General features: G+C 49.3%; 2 protein-coding genes across 2 annotated transcripts in view; both read left to right on the top strand.

Annotated features, from left to right (window-relative positions):
- TMEM131 (transmembrane protein 131) overlaps positions 1 to 18,430 on the top strand; it is a 256,208-nt gene extending 237,778 nt beyond the window's left edge. The window contains exons 33-41 of the mRNA XM_050755189.1: positions 1,849 to 1,973; positions 7,926 to 8,050; positions 8,258 to 8,407; positions 12,539 to 12,704; positions 13,798 to 13,919; positions 14,023 to 14,119; positions 15,283 to 15,380; positions 15,975 to 16,135; positions 17,373 to 18,430. Of these exons, the coding sequence (XP_050611146.1) occupies positions 1,849 to 1,973; positions 7,926 to 8,050; positions 8,258 to 8,407; positions 12,539 to 12,704; positions 13,798 to 13,919; positions 14,023 to 14,119; positions 15,283 to 15,380; positions 15,975 to 16,135; positions 17,373 to 17,657 (1,329 nt within the window). The 3' untranslated portion in view covers positions 17,658 to 18,430. The remainder of the gene's footprint in view (positions 1 to 1,848; positions 1,974 to 7,925; positions 8,051 to 8,257; positions 8,408 to 12,538; positions 12,705 to 13,797; positions 13,920 to 14,022; positions 14,120 to 15,282; positions 15,381 to 15,974; positions 16,136 to 17,372) is intronic.
- Positions 1 to 20,380, top strand: part of ANKRD39 (ankyrin repeat domain 39) — a 745,852-nt gene that overhangs the window by 423,788 nt on the left and 301,684 nt on the right. The window lies entirely within an intron of this gene.

Raw genomic sequence — 20,380 nt, 5'->3', positions numbered from 1 at the left:
CTGGGTGCACAGGCACCAACAGTGGACAAAAGGCCACATCCCTAGTCCTCGAAAAGCTCACGGTTTACAAAATACCCGATGGGCCAAGTATTCAGCGACTTCATGAGTAACTCAAAATGGTTTCAAACGATGTGTGAGCCAGGGAGCTGTTTCAGCCCTAGCTCTGGCTATTTACTCTTGACAGTTAAATGGAGTCCCCGGGTGTGACCTACTAAAATCCAAGCTGTCTTCATAATCATAAATTGTAAAGCTCTTGGGTAGACGCTAATTCACCACATGCTTATAGCTCCCCTGCACAGCCATCGCCGTCCCCCTTTGCTGAGTCCGTGCTTCCCCGTCGGTCCCCACCAGTGCTCCCGTGAACAGTTTCACAGATTGTCTGGGGCGGAGAACCAGGTTGCTCTTAGTACACAGCCCACTCCACATGCAGCTCCCCAGGCGGGTTCAGCAGCACCTGAGTGCAGCCTGGGCAACATGGTGAAACCCATTTCTCCAGAAAATACAAGAATTAGCTGGGCGTGGTGGCATGTACCTGTAGTCCTAGCTACTCAGGAGGCTGAGGTGAGAGGATCGCTTGAGCCCAGGGGCGACAGAATGAGTACTTTGTCTCCAAAAAAAAAAAAAAAAAAACCACACACACAATACATGAGTAGATGTATACCCTGTTCGGGAGACAGGTCCACTGATCTCACACTCGGATGCTGCAACGATGTCAGATTGCCACAGAAACACGTGGGGCAGGTTCTGTACTTTCCTGGTCCTGGCTGTGCTGGGTAGCACGGCTTTAAGATGCATCTTGAGTGTGGCCACCCAGTCCAGATTCCACATTCGAGTGGGCAGGACGGCCCTTCGGTGCTGCTGCAATGGCCAGTAACATTTCCACAGCAGAGGTCCCTGCTGGCGTCCATCATGTGTCTCCCTCCCGCTAGACTTCACCATCCTTAGGAGGAGAAACTGGGCCCTCTTGGTAATCCCATGGCCTGGCACCAAGTGGGTGACCTATAAATGTGTGTGGATGAAGTGGACGAATAGCCCCTCCCATTGAAGGAGCAGCTGTTAGCATTAAACCAGTCGGAACCCTGCCGCAGTCGCAGGCAGGCGAGCGTGGCCCCTGTGTGCTGCCGGCACTGCTCTCTTGTCCTGACAGTTTGTGCTCAGGATGGGGTGCATGGCTGGAGTGCTTGACTTTATACTGCAGTCTCTACTGAACTTTTCTTTTAGGGAAATACATGTTTTACTCCCCAGTGCTTGAAAAGAAGCTACCAGTTTGCTACTGCCACTGCCACCATCACCTCCAGTCAGGATATGAGTGTAAATTAAAATGATGTTCTTTATAACTCCAACTCACCAAAACATAGTCGAGACAAATTTTACTTTGAGATGGAGTCTCGCTCTGTTGCCCAGGCTGGAATTCAGTGGCATGATCTTGGCTCACTGCAAGCCCCGCCTCTCCAGTTCAAGTGATTCTCATGCCTCAGCCTCCCGAGTAGCTGGGATTACAGGCATGCGCCACCATGCCCAGCTAATTTTTTGGATTTTTAGAAGAGACAGGGTTTCACCATGTTCCCCAGACTGGTCTTGAACTCCTGAGCTCAGGCAATCCACCTGCCTTGGCCTCCCAGAGTGCTGGGATTACAGGCATGAGCCGCCGCACCAGCCGAGACAAATTAAAGAAGGCCGAAAAATTGACAGAACCACAATGAAGACAGATTTGAAGAAAGGGGTTTGTTTTTACATATATGATTTGTATATTTTTACATCTTTGATTTTGTGTCTGTATCTTAAAATGGAACTAATTTCAGTCATTTTATTAATCCTTCTCAGCAATTAAGTGTCCATTTTTTACAGGATACAGAAAAGCAAAAGGGAAAACAAGCCATGCCTGAAAAACAAGAAAGTGAAATGTCTCAAGTGAAGCAAAAAAGCAAAAAACTCTTAATTAAGAAAGAAATCCCAACAGATGTGAAACCCAGGTGAGAGAAATAAAAGTACAGAGAAATAAGGTCTATAAAGAAGTTGCTGGCAAACGCCAGGTGCTGTTTTGATTTGGTCAGCTGCTTGGCTTTTAGGGGGGTTTATAGCAAAATCCAGGTGCGGCATCACATTCCTCTTGGGATTTTTCTGTCACCTGACGTGTACTCTTGTTGACTCGGAACAGCCATATGCTTCTCAAGTCAGACGTGCAGAGGGCAGAGCTCACAATCTGTTAAAAAATGTAGAAGGGAAATTTCTGCTGGCGATTCAGTCCCAGGCTGAGATCCATTTTACTTCTGCAGAAAGATGACCTTGAAGACTGAACCACAGGCACAAGCATGACTTTCCTCCAAAAGAGTTCTGGGTCTGTTGAATTGTTAAGCCAGTTGGGATCTAGAGTTCCGTGCCATGAAACTTGGAAAAGTTTATTCTTCCGTAAAAGTGGTTCAGGGCAGATGTCAGCAGTCAGACAGTTCTACCATTAAATAATTCCGGTTCCTCCCCATGGGACGGGATTCAGTGGCCCCCACGGGGAGGGCTCGTGCAGGCTGTTTCCCCAGGGAGATGAGTGAGTTGAACTGTTGGGTTGTTAACTGAAGTTACTTCCCATTTTCATTTAACCTTGGCTCAGCGTCTACCTCATAATTTTAGTGTTGGTGCGTCAATAATAACTTTCCTGGTTCATCGTATGGAACCGTCATCAGCATGGGAGCTGCTATCTGCCTGCTTGTGGGTTGTGATCGGTGGGAAGTGATAGAGGAAGTCGAATAAATTAGGTGTGAATTTAAAAGGAAGACATGGCTTGTCTGGCATCGGAAGTGTGAACCTTAGATCTGTGGAAGGTCTGTTGTTACTCTCATCCTGGGAAACGTACTTGAGTTTTGCAAAAGCACCACTGACCTAGACTCTGTCCTTAGATTTTACGGCTTCAGGCAGGGCTAGTCCTATGCTGTAGAACCCAAAAGCTAGTAAGAAATTAGTGGTTACTGCAGTAAAATGTAACCTTGTTCCTGAATTTATGAAATAATACAGTATATGGTGGTGATTAGTAATGAAGTATTTGTACCTAAAATTTACTCTTCTGTGGAAATTTTTAGTTCAAGTGACCAGGTCCCACAGTTTGAGAGCAGTCTGGCCCAGGTAGAAGGAACGTCTAGCAGAATGGTGTCAGGTGGTTGATCATTTGAGGGGAGAAAGAAGAGGAGATCACCTCTTCTGCAGAGGAGGTTCACATACTTGGATCTCTCCTGAGAGAAACCCACCTGAGACACCAATATCCTGGTACCCCAGGACAGGAATAACACTGGGCTACTGGCTAGAGATTCTTCTTCTAGGCCTTTTACAGGCTTAGGTGAGTGATCAGATATTTTAAAGTAAATGAGGCTAATAAGTCCAAATAATGAAAATCCTCATTTTTACATTTGCACAAATCTTGTGAGGTAGACATGCAATAATTCCTATGATGATAAATTTTAAAATCAGGGCTTCTAAGAATTACCTTAGAGATACCATTCCATAGGTGACTGTCACCAAATTGGCCCTGTTGATTAGCCCTAATGCCTGAGCTCAGTATTGTGAAGCAGATAGAACACTCTAATCCTAACCCCCATTCCTGTTCCACTGACTTCTGTTGTATTCTGATTTTTTTTTTACAAGTTGACCATTAGCCAATTTGCATTTGGAAAGTTAGTCAGAGACATTGCTTGAGTGTCACTACCTTTGCAAGGGTTTTTAGTTCTCTGGTAAACCAAAAAGCGTAGGTTGGTCAGTCCTGAACCGCCCAGTCAAAGGGCAGTTATGGCAATAACCCATGCTCTCTCAATATGTAGTTAAAAGATAAATCGACTGGGCATGGTGGCTCCCGCCTGTAATCCCAGTACTGTGGGAGGCCAAGGCGGGCGGATCACAAGGTCAGGAGATTGAGACCATCCTGGCTAACATGGTGAAATGCCATCTCTACTAAAAATACAAAAAAATTAGCCAGGCGTGGTGGCGACGCCTGTAGTCCCAGCTACTTGGGAGGCTGAGGCAGGAGAATGGCGTGAACCCGGAAGGCGGAGCTTGCAGTGAGCCGAGATCGCGCCACCGCTCTCCAGCCTGAGTGAAAGAGCGAGACTCCGTCTCAAAAATAAAAAAGATAAATCATCACCAGAACACAATTCAAGCCGTGTACTTGAAACTGTCTTTTGTAACTGAAGAAATCTGTATGCAACCTGTCTTCTAATCTCCCTTATCTAATCTCTTTAAACTCACTGATCTCTCGTTTTTCTGAACTCGGGGATGAAAGTATTGAGAGTCAGAATGTATTAGTTCATCAGTCATTTAATCAGATAAAGACTGGTTTTTTTAATAACCAGAGAAGGTTGACTTTCTGAACAGAGCTATTCTCTGACTCCACTGCATTCTGATAGTAAATGTCAAACACTGTCCCTCAGGTAGAATCACGGCCAGTCCTAGCTTTAGTGACTCCTGAAATTCCTGTCACCTTTTAGTGTGTTAATATATGATCCCACATATCTGAAGGACAGGTACACATCTTTTCATAAGCTATGTCATTAATAAGGCATATATCATCACTTTCTTTTGGAAGCTTTATAAGAGGTGATAAAGCCAAAGGAACGGCTCACTCCCATCCATCCACACTCCCAAAAGCTGACCTCAAAAAAATCATTTCTAGGAAATGGGAGTGTGGGGCTGCAGCAGCAGTCTGATCTCACCATGTTTTCCAGCTGTGGCAACACAGAAACGGGCCTGCAGACCTCCAGAAGCCTGAAGTCTGTGTCAGAGATGCCAGGGAATGGGAATCAGATCTCAGGCACTGAAGGTTTCCGCAGAACCAGGAAGGACCCAGGGCATCCCTGGTTTAGGATCCTGAGTATTCACTGATCCTTTTGTTTTTCTATTTGTTTATCAACAGTATATGTTTACATAAATGTAATAATCTAAAATAAGCAAAAGAAGTTAAGTAGATAAACTAATCATATTATCTCTAAAAACCTGCTTAAATAACATGCTCAACTCAGGGCCAGGGGCCGTGAACACCACACTGCGCACGCCAGCCCCAGACCTGTCAGCACTGGGAAAACCCTGCCTCCACGGCCGGTCACGTCCCGAGCTGTGTCCTCAGGTCTGCTTCTCTCCTCCCCAGACAGAGGTGTGTACTGTGTATTACAGGAATAAAAATAGGCCAGGCCCCAGTCAGGTGTAACGTTGTGAAAAGCAAAAATAAAAATACGAAATCTCAGAATATTAAGAAAAAGAAAAACATTATTATTAAAAAATGGGGGAAAATATATTATAAAAATAGGCCAGGTGTGGTAGCTCACACCTATAATCCCAGCACTTTGGGAGGTCAAGGCAGGAGGATTGCTTGAGCCCAGGAGTTCAAGACCAGCCTGGACAGTATAGCAAGACCTCATCTTACAAAAATGTTTTCTTTTAAATTAGCCAGGTATGATGGCACACACCTGTAGACCCAACTACTAGGGAGGTTGAGGCAGGAGGATTGCTTGAGCCCAGGAGTTAAGAGACTGCAGAGAGTCGTGATTGCGCCACTGCACTCTAGCCTGGGCAACAGAGTGAGACCCTGTCAATAAATAAATAAATCCTGGCATCTGAACCACCTTTCTGTTTTCCTTTTTAAAAAGAATCACTTGAGTCTGGGCACGGTGGCTCACGCCTGTAATCCCACTGTAATCCCAGCACTTCGGGAGGCCAAGGAGGGCAGATCACCTGAGGTCAGGACTTCGAGACCAGCCTCGTCAACATGGTGAAACCCCATCTCTGTTAAAAATACAAACATTAACCAAGCATGGGGGCACACACCTGTAATTCCAGCTACTCAGGAGGCTGAGGCAGGAGAATCACTTGAGCCTGGGAGGCAGAGATTGCAGTGAACCAAGATGGCGCCACTGCACTCCAGCCTGGGTGACAGTGTGAGACTCTGTCTCAAAAAAATAAAAAGAATTGCTTCAATTAAGTTGGCCATTATCCATTTTATTCAGAAACCTTAAAAAAGGTTTCTTGATAGAGATCATCCGGCTTAATTTAGGAAAGTATGAATCAGCAAAAATAACAGAAGTCTGGCACCTTTCTTCTTAAAAACCAGTTACTTTTACAGGGGCACAGAATTTAGTTTTGTATAGATACCCACACACACTTAAAAATAAATCACACCCACACCACCTCCACCACCAGAGGGCTGGTGTCTACTATGGGAGCCTTTGGGGTTATTTTTAGAAGATGGGGTTTTTAAATAACCCTGTCGGTTAGAAGTGGAAGAGATACAAAAGATTTTATAATACTGTAGCATTCATCATCTGGTCCATAAACAGTGGATTTTTCACTTCAGTTTGTTATCCTACCTAAAATTCTACTTATTTGGGCTAATGGAAACCCTTGGCTTTTTGGTTTACTCTTACTAATTCCAGATATAATACCTACTTACTATGGAAAATGTGAAATACAGAGCAACAAAAGAGTGAAAAGAAAATGTCCTTTCACCCTACCACCTTATAAAATGTTTGTAAACAGCCTTCTTAAATGTATTTGTTCATTTATGAGCTCACACTTGACACTGAGGATGTTGGGGAGCGAGGGTGTTGTGGCGCCGTTAGATCTGGAAAGTTGGAACCCTTCTCACACTGTATCCTGTGGTTCGGGAGGACAGAAGGCAACATGGTGCATGAAGAACTTGGAGGATGGGGCCGGGAGGCCTCAGTGGTATCACACACCTGAGGGGTGGGGGCAGGAAGCATGCTGAAATGTGGGAAATGCTGGAGATGCATCCATTTTATACCGTCTGTGTAGACTTTGCAAATTTGTGATGAAAAGCTAGCTGTCAGCTCAGCCCTGAACTGACAGCTGTCACCAGGAGCTCCGTGGAGATCCCTGAGGATTCTTGGAAGATTTCTCCAAAGGAGCCACTGGGCTCTCTGAGCTGCATCTCAGCCTTTGCTGGAAAAGGTCCTTGGACCACATTAGCTGAGCTCCTTCCGGAGGTCCTCCCAGTCCCGGACATGGTCTTGGCGGGCATTAGAGATGCGGCTTCATAAAGAATGCCTTTGTAGCCCATACAGGTACTCCACTCACCATGCTGTCTTCCGTGGGCTGGCTACCCAATTCTTTTCTCTGAGATTCATTCTTTCCAGCTGCTGTCCCGGCAGGTTTTCCTGTCTCACTCACTGAGCTTTGGAAATTTAAGATCGCTCATCACACTTCCTATTGTGTGTGGCTGACAGGAAGTTGAGAGTCAATTAATTGTCCTATTTATACATGCTTATTATCTTAGGCTTACCTCAAAATCTTTCAGAAAGCATGTCACTCTAAATAAATCAATAAAAAGAATATTTAAATTTTTTGCCTAAGATTAACCCCGAGCTCAAGAATAAGGAAGAAAGTTCATCCCAGCCCATGCCCTGCAGTAACTAGGAACACAGCTCTGGGTCACCTCATAATTTTCTATGAGGAAAACGTGTTCAGTTTTGAATAGTGGAGCCTCTGATGTTGCAGATCTGAGACCTTTCACAGTCTTGGTGTTCAGGAATCTCAGTGGTGGGAGTCTGGACGCTGGGAGGGACTGACTCACGGGCAGAATGACTGCACTTCCAGCACTGAGCAGCAAGTTGGGGCTAAGGGTTTTCTTTCTGCGCCTTATCTGAGACAGACCCTCCCTCCCAGTACGTGTTACTAAATAATGGACCTCGGTTCCTTGTCAGCACTCGGAACAGCAAAGCTTCAGTCTGCAAGTGCTGGCTGACTGCTGGGCAGTCTTAGCGACGGAGTTGGGCACGCAGCCGGTGCTGAGTGAGGACCAAGGGTAGATAACTCCCCAGGAAGCTACATTAGCTTCCTGCATGCAGTTGTATTGTAGAAGAATTACAATCTTAATGACTTCCGTCCTCCAAGACAAAGGAACACATTTGTATTTTCCATCCATGTTTGTCTTTCAGTTCATTAGAACTACCGTATGCTCCCCCTTTGGAAAGTAAGCAACGTAGAAATCCCCCAAGCAAGATTCCTCTTCCAACTGCAATGACAAGTGGATCCAAATCACGAAATGCCCAGAAAACAAGAGGTATTGTCATTTTGTTCTCTGCGATCATGTCTGACAGATCCTTTCGTAGTGTTAACAGTTGTTGTGCATTATCAGTACGCAGTCAGTAGTTATTAGTCATGCAAGGCTAAGGCTGCGTTCTTGTCCTCATTAGAAGGTTCACTGAAGTAGACCTGAAAGAAGGGAATTATCCTCCATTAACCATGTTCTTTTCTGATTTTTGTGCAGGTACAAGTAAGTTAGTGGATAACAGACCACCTGCCCTAGCAAAATTCCTCCCGAATAGTCAAGAATTAGGCAACACCAGTAGCTCAGAGGGTGAAAAAGACTCGCCCCCACCGGAGTGGGATTCTGTTCCAGTTCACAAACCCGGCAGCTGTAAGTACAGTGGCTGAGAAACCACAGGGCTCCACTTACCCGCAGTCCTCCCCACTCTGGGCGTGGAACTCTTCAGGGGCATGCTGCTTTAAAATACCCATTGGCAGCGCTTTGCCAGCTAAGAGCCCGTTGTTAACTAGCCTAATCAGTGACTAAACTGCTGTAGGTTGAAATCAGTCCTGGTAAGATTATTTACATCAGGGGAATCATTCAACAATTCACATCGGCTTTTTTTTTTTCAGGGAGCTGGTATTCTAGCACACCACTGCCCAGTGTGCAAAATGGAATGGTCTGTTTGGAGTGGTTAATCTTCTAAAGAATTGTTTGCCTTATAAAAGCATTGACTCAGCAGTCCTTTACCTGACGAATTCCTCATTTATAGCGTAATTGTTTTTGTAAAAATTCCATTTCCTCTCAACTTCACCCATGTCTTTTTATATAAGCACCCTACACAAAGGTTTCATTATTTTTCCTACTACCTTCTTGACCTTGTTTCTGCAGTTCGGCCTGCAGTAAATCAAGACAGTAGGCACAGTCAACCAAAATAGAAGTCCTCACCCTGTAGACACTTGACCTGAAATAGGGGACAAGAGAGACCAGCAAAGGGAGGGGCTGACAGCAGGGATTTGGGACCAAGAGAGGTCCTGGCCTTAGGACTGACTGGTCCGCGCTCACCACTGTGTTGGAGTGTGCCAGAGGGCGAGTGAGGAAGACCAGAGATGCAGTCAGGTTTGAGCAACAGTTGGGTCATTGAAGGTGAAAGGGTTAGACCAAGGACAGGCTCACTGGGCCGAATGAGGGCAGAGAGCCTGAAGGCTCGGCTGGGGCGTCCATGCTCTCGCCAGGATGTGTAGATACATCCTGGAAAGGATGCTGTCTGAGATACATCCTGTAGCCCTATTTGCCATGAGACTTTGTGGCACCTTTTACTACTACTTTTTGCCTGGGGTGAGATACAATCCTAAATCCTTCACTCAACAAATCTTGAAGAAGCCCGTGGGTGGTCCGTGTGTCCAGGCGGGATGCTTCTGCTTCCTGGAGCCCCCTGAGGTTTCTGCTGGCCATTGGCCCTCGGCTTAACACTCCACGATTTAGGCAGTTCCCCGTTAAACAGATGCCACTCTCAGCAACAGAACACAGCCCCTGGAGCCAGTTTCACAGGGGCGTTCTGAGGCCCAGTGAGGCGACATGAGCTGTGCTGGTGACGTAACAACACAGGCATCATGCTGCCGGGAGAGCGGGCGACAGCCAGACACGGCCACAAGCTGGCGGGCAGCATCCCCAGCCAATGGCACCTGAGCCACGTGTTGGCATCACTCCCTCTGTGGATGGGAAAGGATGACAGGACCTGACCCTAGGCAGGAGATTCTGGTGCCACCCCTCGGGGGGGATGTGGGAAATGGCAGGCCAGCCCTCTGGAGGAGGAACTGTGAAGAGCCCGGTGCCGCAGGCCTCAGTTTCCTGCCTGGCTCTTCTGCAGAGGCCAGCTGGTGCATCTGAGCATGGTGCCTCGGGGCAGAGCTCCCAGTGTGCGGTGGGGAGAGATGCAGAGCTTATCTCCTCAGCCCACGTCTGTGCAGTCCTTTTGTTTTTCTAGCCCAGCAGTCCCTTACACTGGTTCCAAGCCCTGTGACCTCTCTGCTCTGCCAGCTTTACTAAAATGTTCCAGCAGAGCTCCACTCGATAGAGAATATGGGTGCAGGAAACCCAGGAGAGTCGGTCCCACATGCTCCCCATCACTTTTACCTTCCTGCTCTGCCCCCGCTTTCTCATCCCCTTTCCTCCCTTCGCCTCCCTTGGTGTTTCGTCTTGCTCAGACCTGAAGTTCTGCGAGTGCTGTCAGCAGTGCCAAGCTTAGTGCAGTTCCTTGGGGTGAAAGCGTTGGTCCCACCCAAGACTGTGCAGCCGGCACGTGGCAGTAGTTACTGGTGGAGTTGTGCAGCCTCTGTGTAAAGATCGCTCCATCCCAAGTAGCACCCCTTAGCATGGTGCCCTGTACCATATGAGTTGCAGAGAAAATTCTCCTTGAATAATTTCATGATATACAAAGGCAAAAAATACAAAGGGTTAATAAAAGGCAAATCAGAAGACACAAAGGAAAATTTTAATAATATTTGAATCAAAACATTCTCTAATTGCACCCCCCGTACTGTTCTGAGTCTCCCCCTCACTCCTGCCTCAAGCACTGTTCCGTAGGGGCTTTTCCTGTTTCATTTCATCATCACAGTCTTGGGAGCATCTGCAGCACTGGGCCCTGTGAAACATACTCCATCCACAGGAGCTGCCCACACCTTTCCCCAGGACAGGCACCTGGGAGGATCCAGCGCACACAACGGAGCACAGCGGCTCCAAGTGTGGGCGCTGCCCGAGGGGATGAGTCGCTGCGGGGCGGAGGGAGGCCAGAGAAGGTGGCTAGAGAAGGGTCAGGACAGTTGTGCAGATAGCAAGCTGACAGTGTAGACGTGGTGTCAGATGGGAGGCCTCAGAGAAGCGTGAGGGGGACATGGAGATTCGAGCAGGGCTCATACAGGAGAGCAGTGTGAGACACGTCCTGAGTGTGGGCATCAGGCCAGCAGATCCACAGAGCCAGCGAGGAGGGGCCCACGTCATCAAGGGGTGAGAGTGGGCAGGTGGGAGTCTGGCACCAGCACCAGCAGCACTGGGGAAGGTGAGAGAGAAGGTAGCAGGCGGCCCTGAGGATGGGGGAGTGGGGAGTGGAGAGCACGGGCTTCCAAGGGAAGGCTGCTTTACTCGGTAGGGCCACAGGGCCACGCTAGAGCCTTGACCTAGCCAAGCCCTGGGGAGCCTTGAGCCTTGAGCCTTGAGCCCTGAGCCCTGGGGGTGGGGGAGAAGTAGCTTGTGCTAGACAGTATGACCAGGGAAGCAGTGGCCGCAGGCAGAGCGGTTGCAATGTGGCAGCGAGGGGACGGGAGAAGTGGAGCGGGGGGTACTCAGGGTACGCAGAAATCTCTCACAAGGCAGGAGGGGCCAGCCAGGGAGCCAGGGGGAGGACGCCCAGCTGGGCAGACCTGGACTGGGGATTGTGCCCTGTGGTGACGGGAATTCACAGCTCTCCCCTCACCTTCTTCCTCTTGCAGTAGCTACAGCAGCACCACGTTGCACACAATAGATGTGCAAAATGATACATTTTTCTGATAAAAGGTATACATATTTCCATGTACTGAGAATGTTATTTTATGACCGAAATTTTTTGTTTTAATTTTAGAGGCGGGGTCAGGCTGGAGTGCAATGGTGTGATTACAGCTCACTGCAGCCTCAAACTCCTGGCTGAAGCAGGCCTCCCACCTTAGCCTCCCAAAATGCTGAGGTTACCGGTCCGAGCCACTGTGCCCAGCCTGTTTTAGATTTTTAAAACAGCTGTGTAGACATTACCTTAAAGGACACAGGAATATACTAGGAGCTGCATAGGGATCAGAGGGAGTATACCAGGAGCTGCATAGGGATCAGAGCTGCACGTTCCCATCATGCCAACAGAGAGGCTTTACTGAACTGGGGGATTCAGCCTGGAACGCTGCACCTCCCGCAGCTGTAAACCTGCGTGTAGGCACGAGGCTTTTCCGGGTCCCCAGGCAGCGGCCTCAGCGCTCCACCCCTGGAGGCCGTGGAAGACCCTCCCCCCTGCCTGAGGCGGAGGGTGAAGAATTGTCGCCACGCAGCACGGCAGGGACAGGGCACACTGAGGCGGGGGGTGAAGACACGGCAGGGACAGGGCACGCTGAGGCGGGGGGTGAAGACACGGCAGGGACAGGGCACGCTGAGGCGGGGGGTGAAGAATTGTCGCCACGCAGCACGGCAGGGACAGGGCACGCTGAGGCGGGGGGTGAAGAATTGTCGCCACGCAGCACGGCAGGGACAGGGCACGCTGAGGCGGGGGGTGAAGACACGGCAGGGACAGGGCACGCTCTCGCTCCCCTCAGATCCCCAGTGCAGATATGTGGCTGCTTTCCCTTTAAAACCTGTGAAACAGACAGAACACATCTAAGAGCTTTCATTTGTTCTCTTCTTTGTAGAAGAGCTTGAGTTCTGCATCGTCTAGAGAACGTTCAGAGTGATTGGAAGACTGCTCATCAAAACACGACACTAACAAGCCCTTTCGTTTTTAATTTCCAGCTACCGATAGTCTTTATAAACTTTCTCTGCAAACCCTCAACGCAGACATTTTCTTAAAACAACGCCAGACCTCACCAACACCTGCCTCCCCGTCTCCCCCGGCCGCCCCCTGCCCCTTCGTGGCCCGGGGCAGCTACAGCAGCATCGTCAACAGCAGCTCCAGCAGGTAGGCCTGCTGCTTCCTTTCCAGTCCTCAGCTTGAAACGTGCCTGAAACCCAGTGTCACACCCTTTACGTAGAAACACCAGCCAGAGACCACTGTCTGGTGTTACTTCTGACGACTGCCGGCTTGTGTGGGCCCCTTTACATGGGGTCCACCCCCTCTTCTGCTGCTGTGCTGGTGCCCAGCTCCAACAGTAACCCGTTTCCCATTCTAATCCAGTCATTCTTCCCACCCGTGGACCGAGAAATGCACCGTTTAACTCACTAGAGGGATATTTTCATTGAGGAGCCAGTGAACATTTACTAAGCATTACGTGAAGACCTAAAGGGGATTCCTGTGAGTTGGGAGTATGGGTTTATATTTTGGCCTTTGGACAATTTGGCTTAGGACTTAGAAGGGCAGGATCTGGTCCAAGACTGTTGTGCTGGGTGAGGTGCTGCAGTAGGGGATGTGCACACCCGGGACGGCAGCCTCCTGACCACACAGACGATGCAGGAACCATGCTGTTCTCCGAGGACAGAGCCTCGCTTGTGTCCGCCTGCCACAGTGTAGCGCAAGCCTGACAGTCACAGATGGCGTTCTCACCGTGTGCCTCGCCGTGGCATGGGTTTCTGTGCACCGCATCACCGGCCAGCCTGGGGTCCCCCCCATTGCCCAAGAGGCAGTAACCGCTGAGGCTGGGGGAGCCACCCCGCTTAGGGGCCTTGCCACAGGAGCACCTCGCCGTGTCCTGGCAGGGAAGGGGACTCCCTGAGGCCCAGCCCTTCCCAGTGTCAGTGCCTGCCCTCTGCATTTCCTGCCGGGTGGCTCTAGCGTTCTTCACAAAAGTGTGATCAAAGCCTCTGCCAGTCCCTAAATTGATCCCCGCCCTGGTCTCTTTCATGGTGATCTTTCGTTTTCTTACCTTTCTCCAGAATGCCCTCTATCTCTGATTAAGCGGTCTGAGGCCCCAGAGCATGTGACATGAGGCTGAGCGATGCTCTGTGAGCTGCCCCGCTGCAGAGAAGCCCACTCAGGGCTCAGTCCTGCCAGCCCCACACCTCTCCGAGGCAGGGCACTGCTGAGGAATGAGTTCTCTCTTTGCTTCTTTTTCAAGTGACCCTAAAATAAAGCAGCCAAATGGAAGCAAACACAAGTTGACAAAGGCAGCCTCACTCCCGGGCAAGAACGGCAACCCCACTTTTGCTGCAGTCACGGCCGGCTACGACAAGAGCCCAGGTCAGTGCCTTTGCTTCAGGGACCTGCCACGCCGGGCGCCAGGCCTGGTGGAATGACCTCTGCCCTGATGTACCTTCCATTGATTGAGCGTCCATTGTTACAGGTGGGAATGGCTTTGCTAAAGTTTCTTCGAACAAAACAGGTTTCTCCAGCACCCTGGGCATTTCACACGCTCCTGTTGACAGCGATGGCTCAGACAGGTACGGTAGACCACCACTAATCACTAGAAAGACGGAAGGCTTCTCAAGTTGGGTTAGCACCTTTTATCCATAAGTGGGTTTCAGGGCATCCTTCCCCTGATTGACAAGGAGGCGTTTGTCAGAAGTGGTCAGGTGCCTCTAAGAAATCGTGTCTGCTGGGTGGAAGCAGAAGGCCGGCTGCGGTGCCTTCCCTGGGGGGGTCCAGGTAGAGAAAGGGGCACCCACGCCTGTCTCAGCCCAGCAGGCACGCATGTTAAACCTGTTCTCACTCCCTCTGTCTCCTGGCCTGTGGTGAGATGGGATCTGATCGTTAAAAACAGAAGAGCAACAGTTACTTGGGAGGAGGGAAATTTGGAGCGAATACTAGACAGTTTATGGTAAATCATTGGCCACGCCCCTTTCGTGAGCCAGGCTTGTCCATGCAGCAGTCACCTTGGTTGACTTTTCCTGACAAGCCACAATAGAGCCCCAATGTACCTACTTTGCACTAATAGGAAATGAGTCCTAGATTTGAAATTGGTTTTTTTTTTTTGTTTGTGGTTTTTTGTTTTTGTTTTTGTTTTTGTTTTGGAGACGGAGTCTCGCTCTGTCGCCCAAGCTGGGGTCCAGTGGCCAGATCTCAGCTCACTGCAAGCTCCGCCTCCCGGGTTTACGCCATTCTCCTGCCTCAGCCTCCCGAGTAGCTGGGACTACAGGTGCCGCCACCGCGCCCGGCTAGTTTTTTGTATTTTTAGTAGAGACGGGGTTTCAACAGGTTCGCCAGGATGGTCTCGATCTCCTGACCTCGTGATCCGCCCATCTCAGCCTCCCAAAGTGCTGGGATTACAGGCTTGAGCCACTGCGCCCGGCCTGAAATAGTTTTTAAATAAACCCTCCATTACCAAAAAAGCAAACAGAAGGAAAAAAATGTCTGTTTCTCTGCAAAACACTTGCTCTGAACCGGGCTGTGGGCTAGTGATAGGGCATCCGGAGCTCGGAGGCTCCCTCCGGCTCATTCCTTGTGGGAAGCAGCCATTGTTCAGCTCCTCCTTTTGTCTTCGTTTTTAATATGAGTACCCCCAGTTGAAGCAGTGTCTCCTGTTTGTGAAGCTGTGCACTATGGATCCGTTTTCACTAACCACCATACATTTCTGTGTGTTGCGTTTTCCTCTTGTAACATTTAGCTCGGGTTTGTGGAGTCCCGTCAGCAACCCAAGCAGCCCTGACTTCACTCCCCTCAATTCGTTCTCCGCCTTTGGAAATTCTTTTAATCTAACTGGTGGTGAGTGTTTAACACTAGATGTGTAACTAATAAGCCTGTGGACAGAGGAAGGGAGGGAGGTGTGGTTTTGTGTGCTGGAGAACACGGCACAGCAGCGCTGTGGAAGGAGGCCCCGCAGGAAGCTCCCTGGGAAGGGTCCCCTCCCCTCCTCCTCCCTCACACACACCAGCAGCCCAAAGGGGCAGAGGACCGGGCTTGACATGGTGTGTGCACCAGTTGGTGTGAGTTCCACGGCAGGTACTGAAGGGCTTCACAGAAGGGTTCCGATCTGAAATGGGGCCCTGAGCATGCCAGGGGTCCTCTTCTTGCTGTCCAGAACCGGAGGTCACCATGGAAGCTTCGCATTAGCGATCATGTGGGAGTGGGGAATGTTTGCATTTGGATGTCATCAGTGGCACATCAGCTCGTGCCCTGTGCGTTCAAGTTCTGGAGGACATCCCTGCCCCTGCTTCCGCTGGGCTGTGGTGGGGCTGGGGCAGTGGGTGTGGTGGCTCCAGGAGCAGTGGTGGGAGGTATGCCGTTGAGTGAAGCCCCATGCCGTGGTGATCATGGCAAAACCAAATACGGACTTGACGACTGTTGCTTTATTTCCAGAAGTTTTCAGCAAACTCGGATTATCTCGATCGTGCAATCAGGCCTCACAGAGGAGCTGGAACGAGTTTAATAGTGGCCCTTCATACCTTTGGGACTCGCCAGCGACAGATGCCAGTCCTTCCTGGCCAGCCAGTTCCGGCTCCCCGACCCACACAGCCACAGTGAGTACTTGGGGCTGGGGCTGAGGCCTGGCCCTGGCCCACTCACTCGCCACCTGCCATTGCTGTCACATGGATGGCACTGACACAGTTATAAACAACCAATAGCAGTATCAGAGGGGTGGGTTAGTCCTTCTGTTATCTTCACTGCTTTGTCTTCGTATTCTGTCAAAATGATCGATCGATGTTCTTCAGAGCCATTACAAGCAGGAAGTTTTAGGAACTGCTGTGAGGTTGGTCTCTGGAGTCCTTCCTAATAGATCAAGGGCATTTTCTGCATCTTCCCCACCTGTAAATGGACCCCAAGGGTGGCCATAGGCCTGTGGCAGGTTCAGATGGCTGAGGGAAGCCTTTAGATCTGTGCAGTGCAGGCACTGGGCTCCCAGGAGCAAGCTCGATACTGCGTTTACTTCGTTGCTGAGAAGCCCCTGTCTCTTAGCTTAGATTTTCTAGAGCGCATTTGTTTGCCTCTTGGCCGAAGTCTCCTGCAAAGATCATGCACCAAAAGAGTATTCTTGCCAAGGAAAATAATTAGTGGTTCTGGCTTCCACAAAATTATGACAGAAAAATATGACCCCACTGCGTTTGCCTCTTTATTCTCAGAAAAACTAAATTAGACATGCAAGGTTTCATAATAGATATTTCAACTTTACAGATTCCAAAGTTTGTCTTCATGTGTAATTATTCAACCTTCTGTTTTAAAACCACCTGAACCACTCTTTAAAAGAGAAGTCAGCAAACTTTGTATAGAGTCAGATAGGGACTGTTGTAGGCTCTGAAGGCCATGCTTCACCGCTTCCATGGGAGTGCACAGGCCGATGGGCGCAGCTGTGTTCCCATACAACTCTCTTTACAAAAGTAGGCAGAGCTGGATTGGTCCACGGGCTGTCTTTTTTAAAATATCACAACCAGCTGGCACAGTGTCTAATGCCTGTAATCCCAGCACTTTGGGAGGCTGAGGTGGGAAGATCGCTTGAACCCAGGAGTTTGAGGCTGCAGTGAGCCATGATCACACCACTGCACTCCAGCCTGAGTGATGGAGCAAGACCCTGTCTCAAAAAGATCAGAATCATCTGCTCATAAATATATGTGTAAAACATTTGTTCTAAAGTGAGCAGAGTGAGAGGAACGCGTGCCCCAGCCTCATCTTTTCTGTAGCCTTACCCCCTTACCCCTACCCCCTTACCCACTTGACCCTCTGCCTGCCGGGCTCAGTGCTGGACACTTTGTTTTGTCACAGTCGGTCCTCGGTAACACCAGCGGCCTGTGGTCCACCACTCCATTCAGCAACTCCATTTGGTCCAGCAACCTTAGCAGCGCCCTTCCCTTCACAACTCCAGCAAACACGCTGGCAAGCATCGGCCTCATGGGCACAGAAAACTCCGCTGCTCCCCACGCCCCCTCTGCCTCCAGCCCAGCTGACGACTTGGGACAGACCTACAACCCGTGGCGGATATGGAGCCCCACGATTGGAAGAAGAAGCTCGGACCCTTGGTCTAATTCGCACTTTCCTCACGATAATTAAATTAGGCAAAAAACAAACAAACAAACAAACATAGTGGGCCCTCGTCTAGATCATGATGTGCCAGTTTCTGAGACATCTGTTTAAGGCTCTTACTGCAGCTCCCCCTCCCCACCCTCCTCATCTTTGCAAAACAGACCCAAGCAGGGCAGGCTCAGACCACTCGCTTCTTTCAGATCTTTCTTGCAATTATGATAACATGAGATTTGCTGTTGTGCTTTTAGAGAAAAGTCTGGACTGAGCCACAAACTCTAATAAGACCTGTACATCTGAGGACCTTTCCCGTTAACTGCGTTTTGACCACCTGTCTTCCCCATGCTTTATTTATCTGTATGAACACATTTGACATTACAGCTAAGGAAATAATTTGAGTTGATTCAGAAGTCCTGGCATGTGACAATTTTGTTAAATTACCAAGTTTGGTTTTTAATAATTTCGCAATATTATGCGCCAAGATCTAATTTTAAAACTGTATGAGGACTTTGTGCTGAAAATACAGAGTATTTTTTTAAAGTAAGGCTGTCTTGGTTTAAAAGCAGATTACAGAAATGTAAGTCAACTTAAGAACAGTGAATGAATGTAAAAACATTCAGTTGAGACCATATGCATTTTCTGTGCTGTTTGTACTTGAGGTATGTAACATTTGTATACCTGAACTTATTTTAAAGATGAACTGAAATGCACATAGCCAAGTCTTGAGATACAAGATTGAATGTGTATTTCTTAAAAATACAACTTTGTGTTGTACTTTGAAATAAATGATGCTTTTTTCAAAAGCCTTGTTTTGTGGTTTTTTACACACAAGGTGTATTTGTTAGGATTTTCTCACACCGGAGTAAACCCCCTTATCCTTGGCTTGCTCGGTAGCGTGGACAGGTTAAAATGGGGCTTGCTCTCTCATTGCTGGAGCGGACAGGTTAAGATGGGCTTGCTCTCTCATTGCTGGAGCGGACAGGTTAAGATGGGGCTTGCTCTCTCATTGCTGGAACTCCCTGCAGCGTCTGATGGAGTTCTGTGTGCTCCCGTGGCAATCATGGAGGGTCCTTGATCGAAAACGACTTGAAAGCCTATTTGGATTCATCCAGTACGCGTTTTCCCTCTGCCACTATCCTAAAAGGCCTCATAAAAAGCAGTCATTGCTACCATGTATTGAGTACTGACTCTGCGTCAGGTACCTGGCTAACACTCGACGTGCTGGGTTACTCCGTTACACTTGAGGAACCCGGCTGGGCCGTGCTGGCTCAGAGGCCCCAGGTCAGGCTGACCGCAGATGCACACGGCACCCACTGTGCCGCCTCCCCTCTGGTCACAGTCACCATTCTCAGGAACAGTCTGTGTCCAACTCACCCCTGCGTGTTCTAACACTGGCCAACCTCTACCAGCCTTCAGTCTAAGGAAGTTGTGTGGTGAGAGGAAGACAGACGGAGAAGGAGAGAAGTGGGGCACGGAGGGCAGACAGCAGGGACTCAGGGGCGGCCTGGGGGAGGGCCCTGACGGCCACCTGTGGGAGCTCACCAGCAGCAGCACAGCATGCAGTGCCCCTGTGCCATTTCATTTCTAAACAGTGGTTTGGAGACAAGGTGGGATGCCTTGGGCTGTGGCACAGGGGCTGGGGGTACTAGAAACCGCTGTTTACCCACTGGTATTGAAATGATTTAGCAGTTTACCAGCTGATACAGCTATACCCCAAGGCCAGGCTGGATGGAAAGCAACCTGTGTGACGCTGAGAAATGGAGCCACAGGTGACAGTGACACAGGGTGCCACGTAGAAATACCAGCTGGGACTGCTGGAAACGGAGCCTCGGTACAGACTGGAAATGACTTAGCCAAGTCTGTTAGGTGCAGTAGTAAAGGCTACACATCTAAATTGTATTTTTTTCTTTTAACTAGAAGTGTGTAGACCCTTTTCCAATGTTAAGACTCTCAGCTCCTCCATGGTCCCTGTCGAGCCCACACAGACACGAGGCGAGTCTCAGTAGCCACAGCGCATTGGTTGGTTTCATCTTGCCTGCTCCAACTTGCTTTTCTCAGCGTCTTCCCTGTGTTAAAGCCAGCCTTTGCTAGGAGATGCTGCACGTCAGTGTTCTGTTGGAGGCTAGTTACATCATGAAATCAAAACCATCCCCATGAAGGTGGGAGTGATTTAGTCAGAATGTTGTTTGGCGTGATTGTGAATCTGACCTTTTATCTGCTTTGTACCAAAGGTCAGTAGAACAAGCCACATTATTTTTACAACCTGTGATGTGTCCCTCGGGGACACCAGATTTCCTGTGCAACCGGAGCTGTGGTGTGTAGGCTGACATCAGGCCTTGTACAATGCTCGCAGCAGGGTTTCCTACATGCCCTTGGCACGGTCAGGACAAATTCAGGGCTTGGGTTTCTCTTTCTACACCAAAGCAGATAATGAGGTGGAAAGCTCTGTATACAGGTGAGCGTCCTAGAAACCCTCACTTAAACAAAAGAAAAACTGGGTCAGGCGCCGGGACTCACACCTGTCGTCCCAGCACTTCGGGAGGCCGAGGTGGGCAGATCAGTGGAGGTCAGGAGTTCTAGACTACCCTGGCCAACATGGTGAAATCCCGTCTCTACTAAAAATACAAAAATTAGCTGGGCGTGGTGGCGCACACCTATAATCCCAGCTACTCAGGAGGCTGAGGCAGGAGAATTACTTGAACCCAGGAGGCGGAGGTTGCAGTGAGCCAAGATCATACCACTGCACTCCAGCC

This window comes from Macaca thibetana, chromosome 13, assembly GCF_024542745.1.
Source record: "Macaca thibetana thibetana isolate TM-01 chromosome 13, ASM2454274v1, whole genome shotgun sequence".
In the NCBI taxonomy this organism is placed as follows: domain Eukaryota; kingdom Metazoa; phylum Chordata; class Mammalia; order Primates; family Cercopithecidae; genus Macaca; species Macaca thibetana.
Note: the sequence above shows the minus strand (reverse complement) of the source record. Positions and strands in the feature narration are given on the sequence as shown.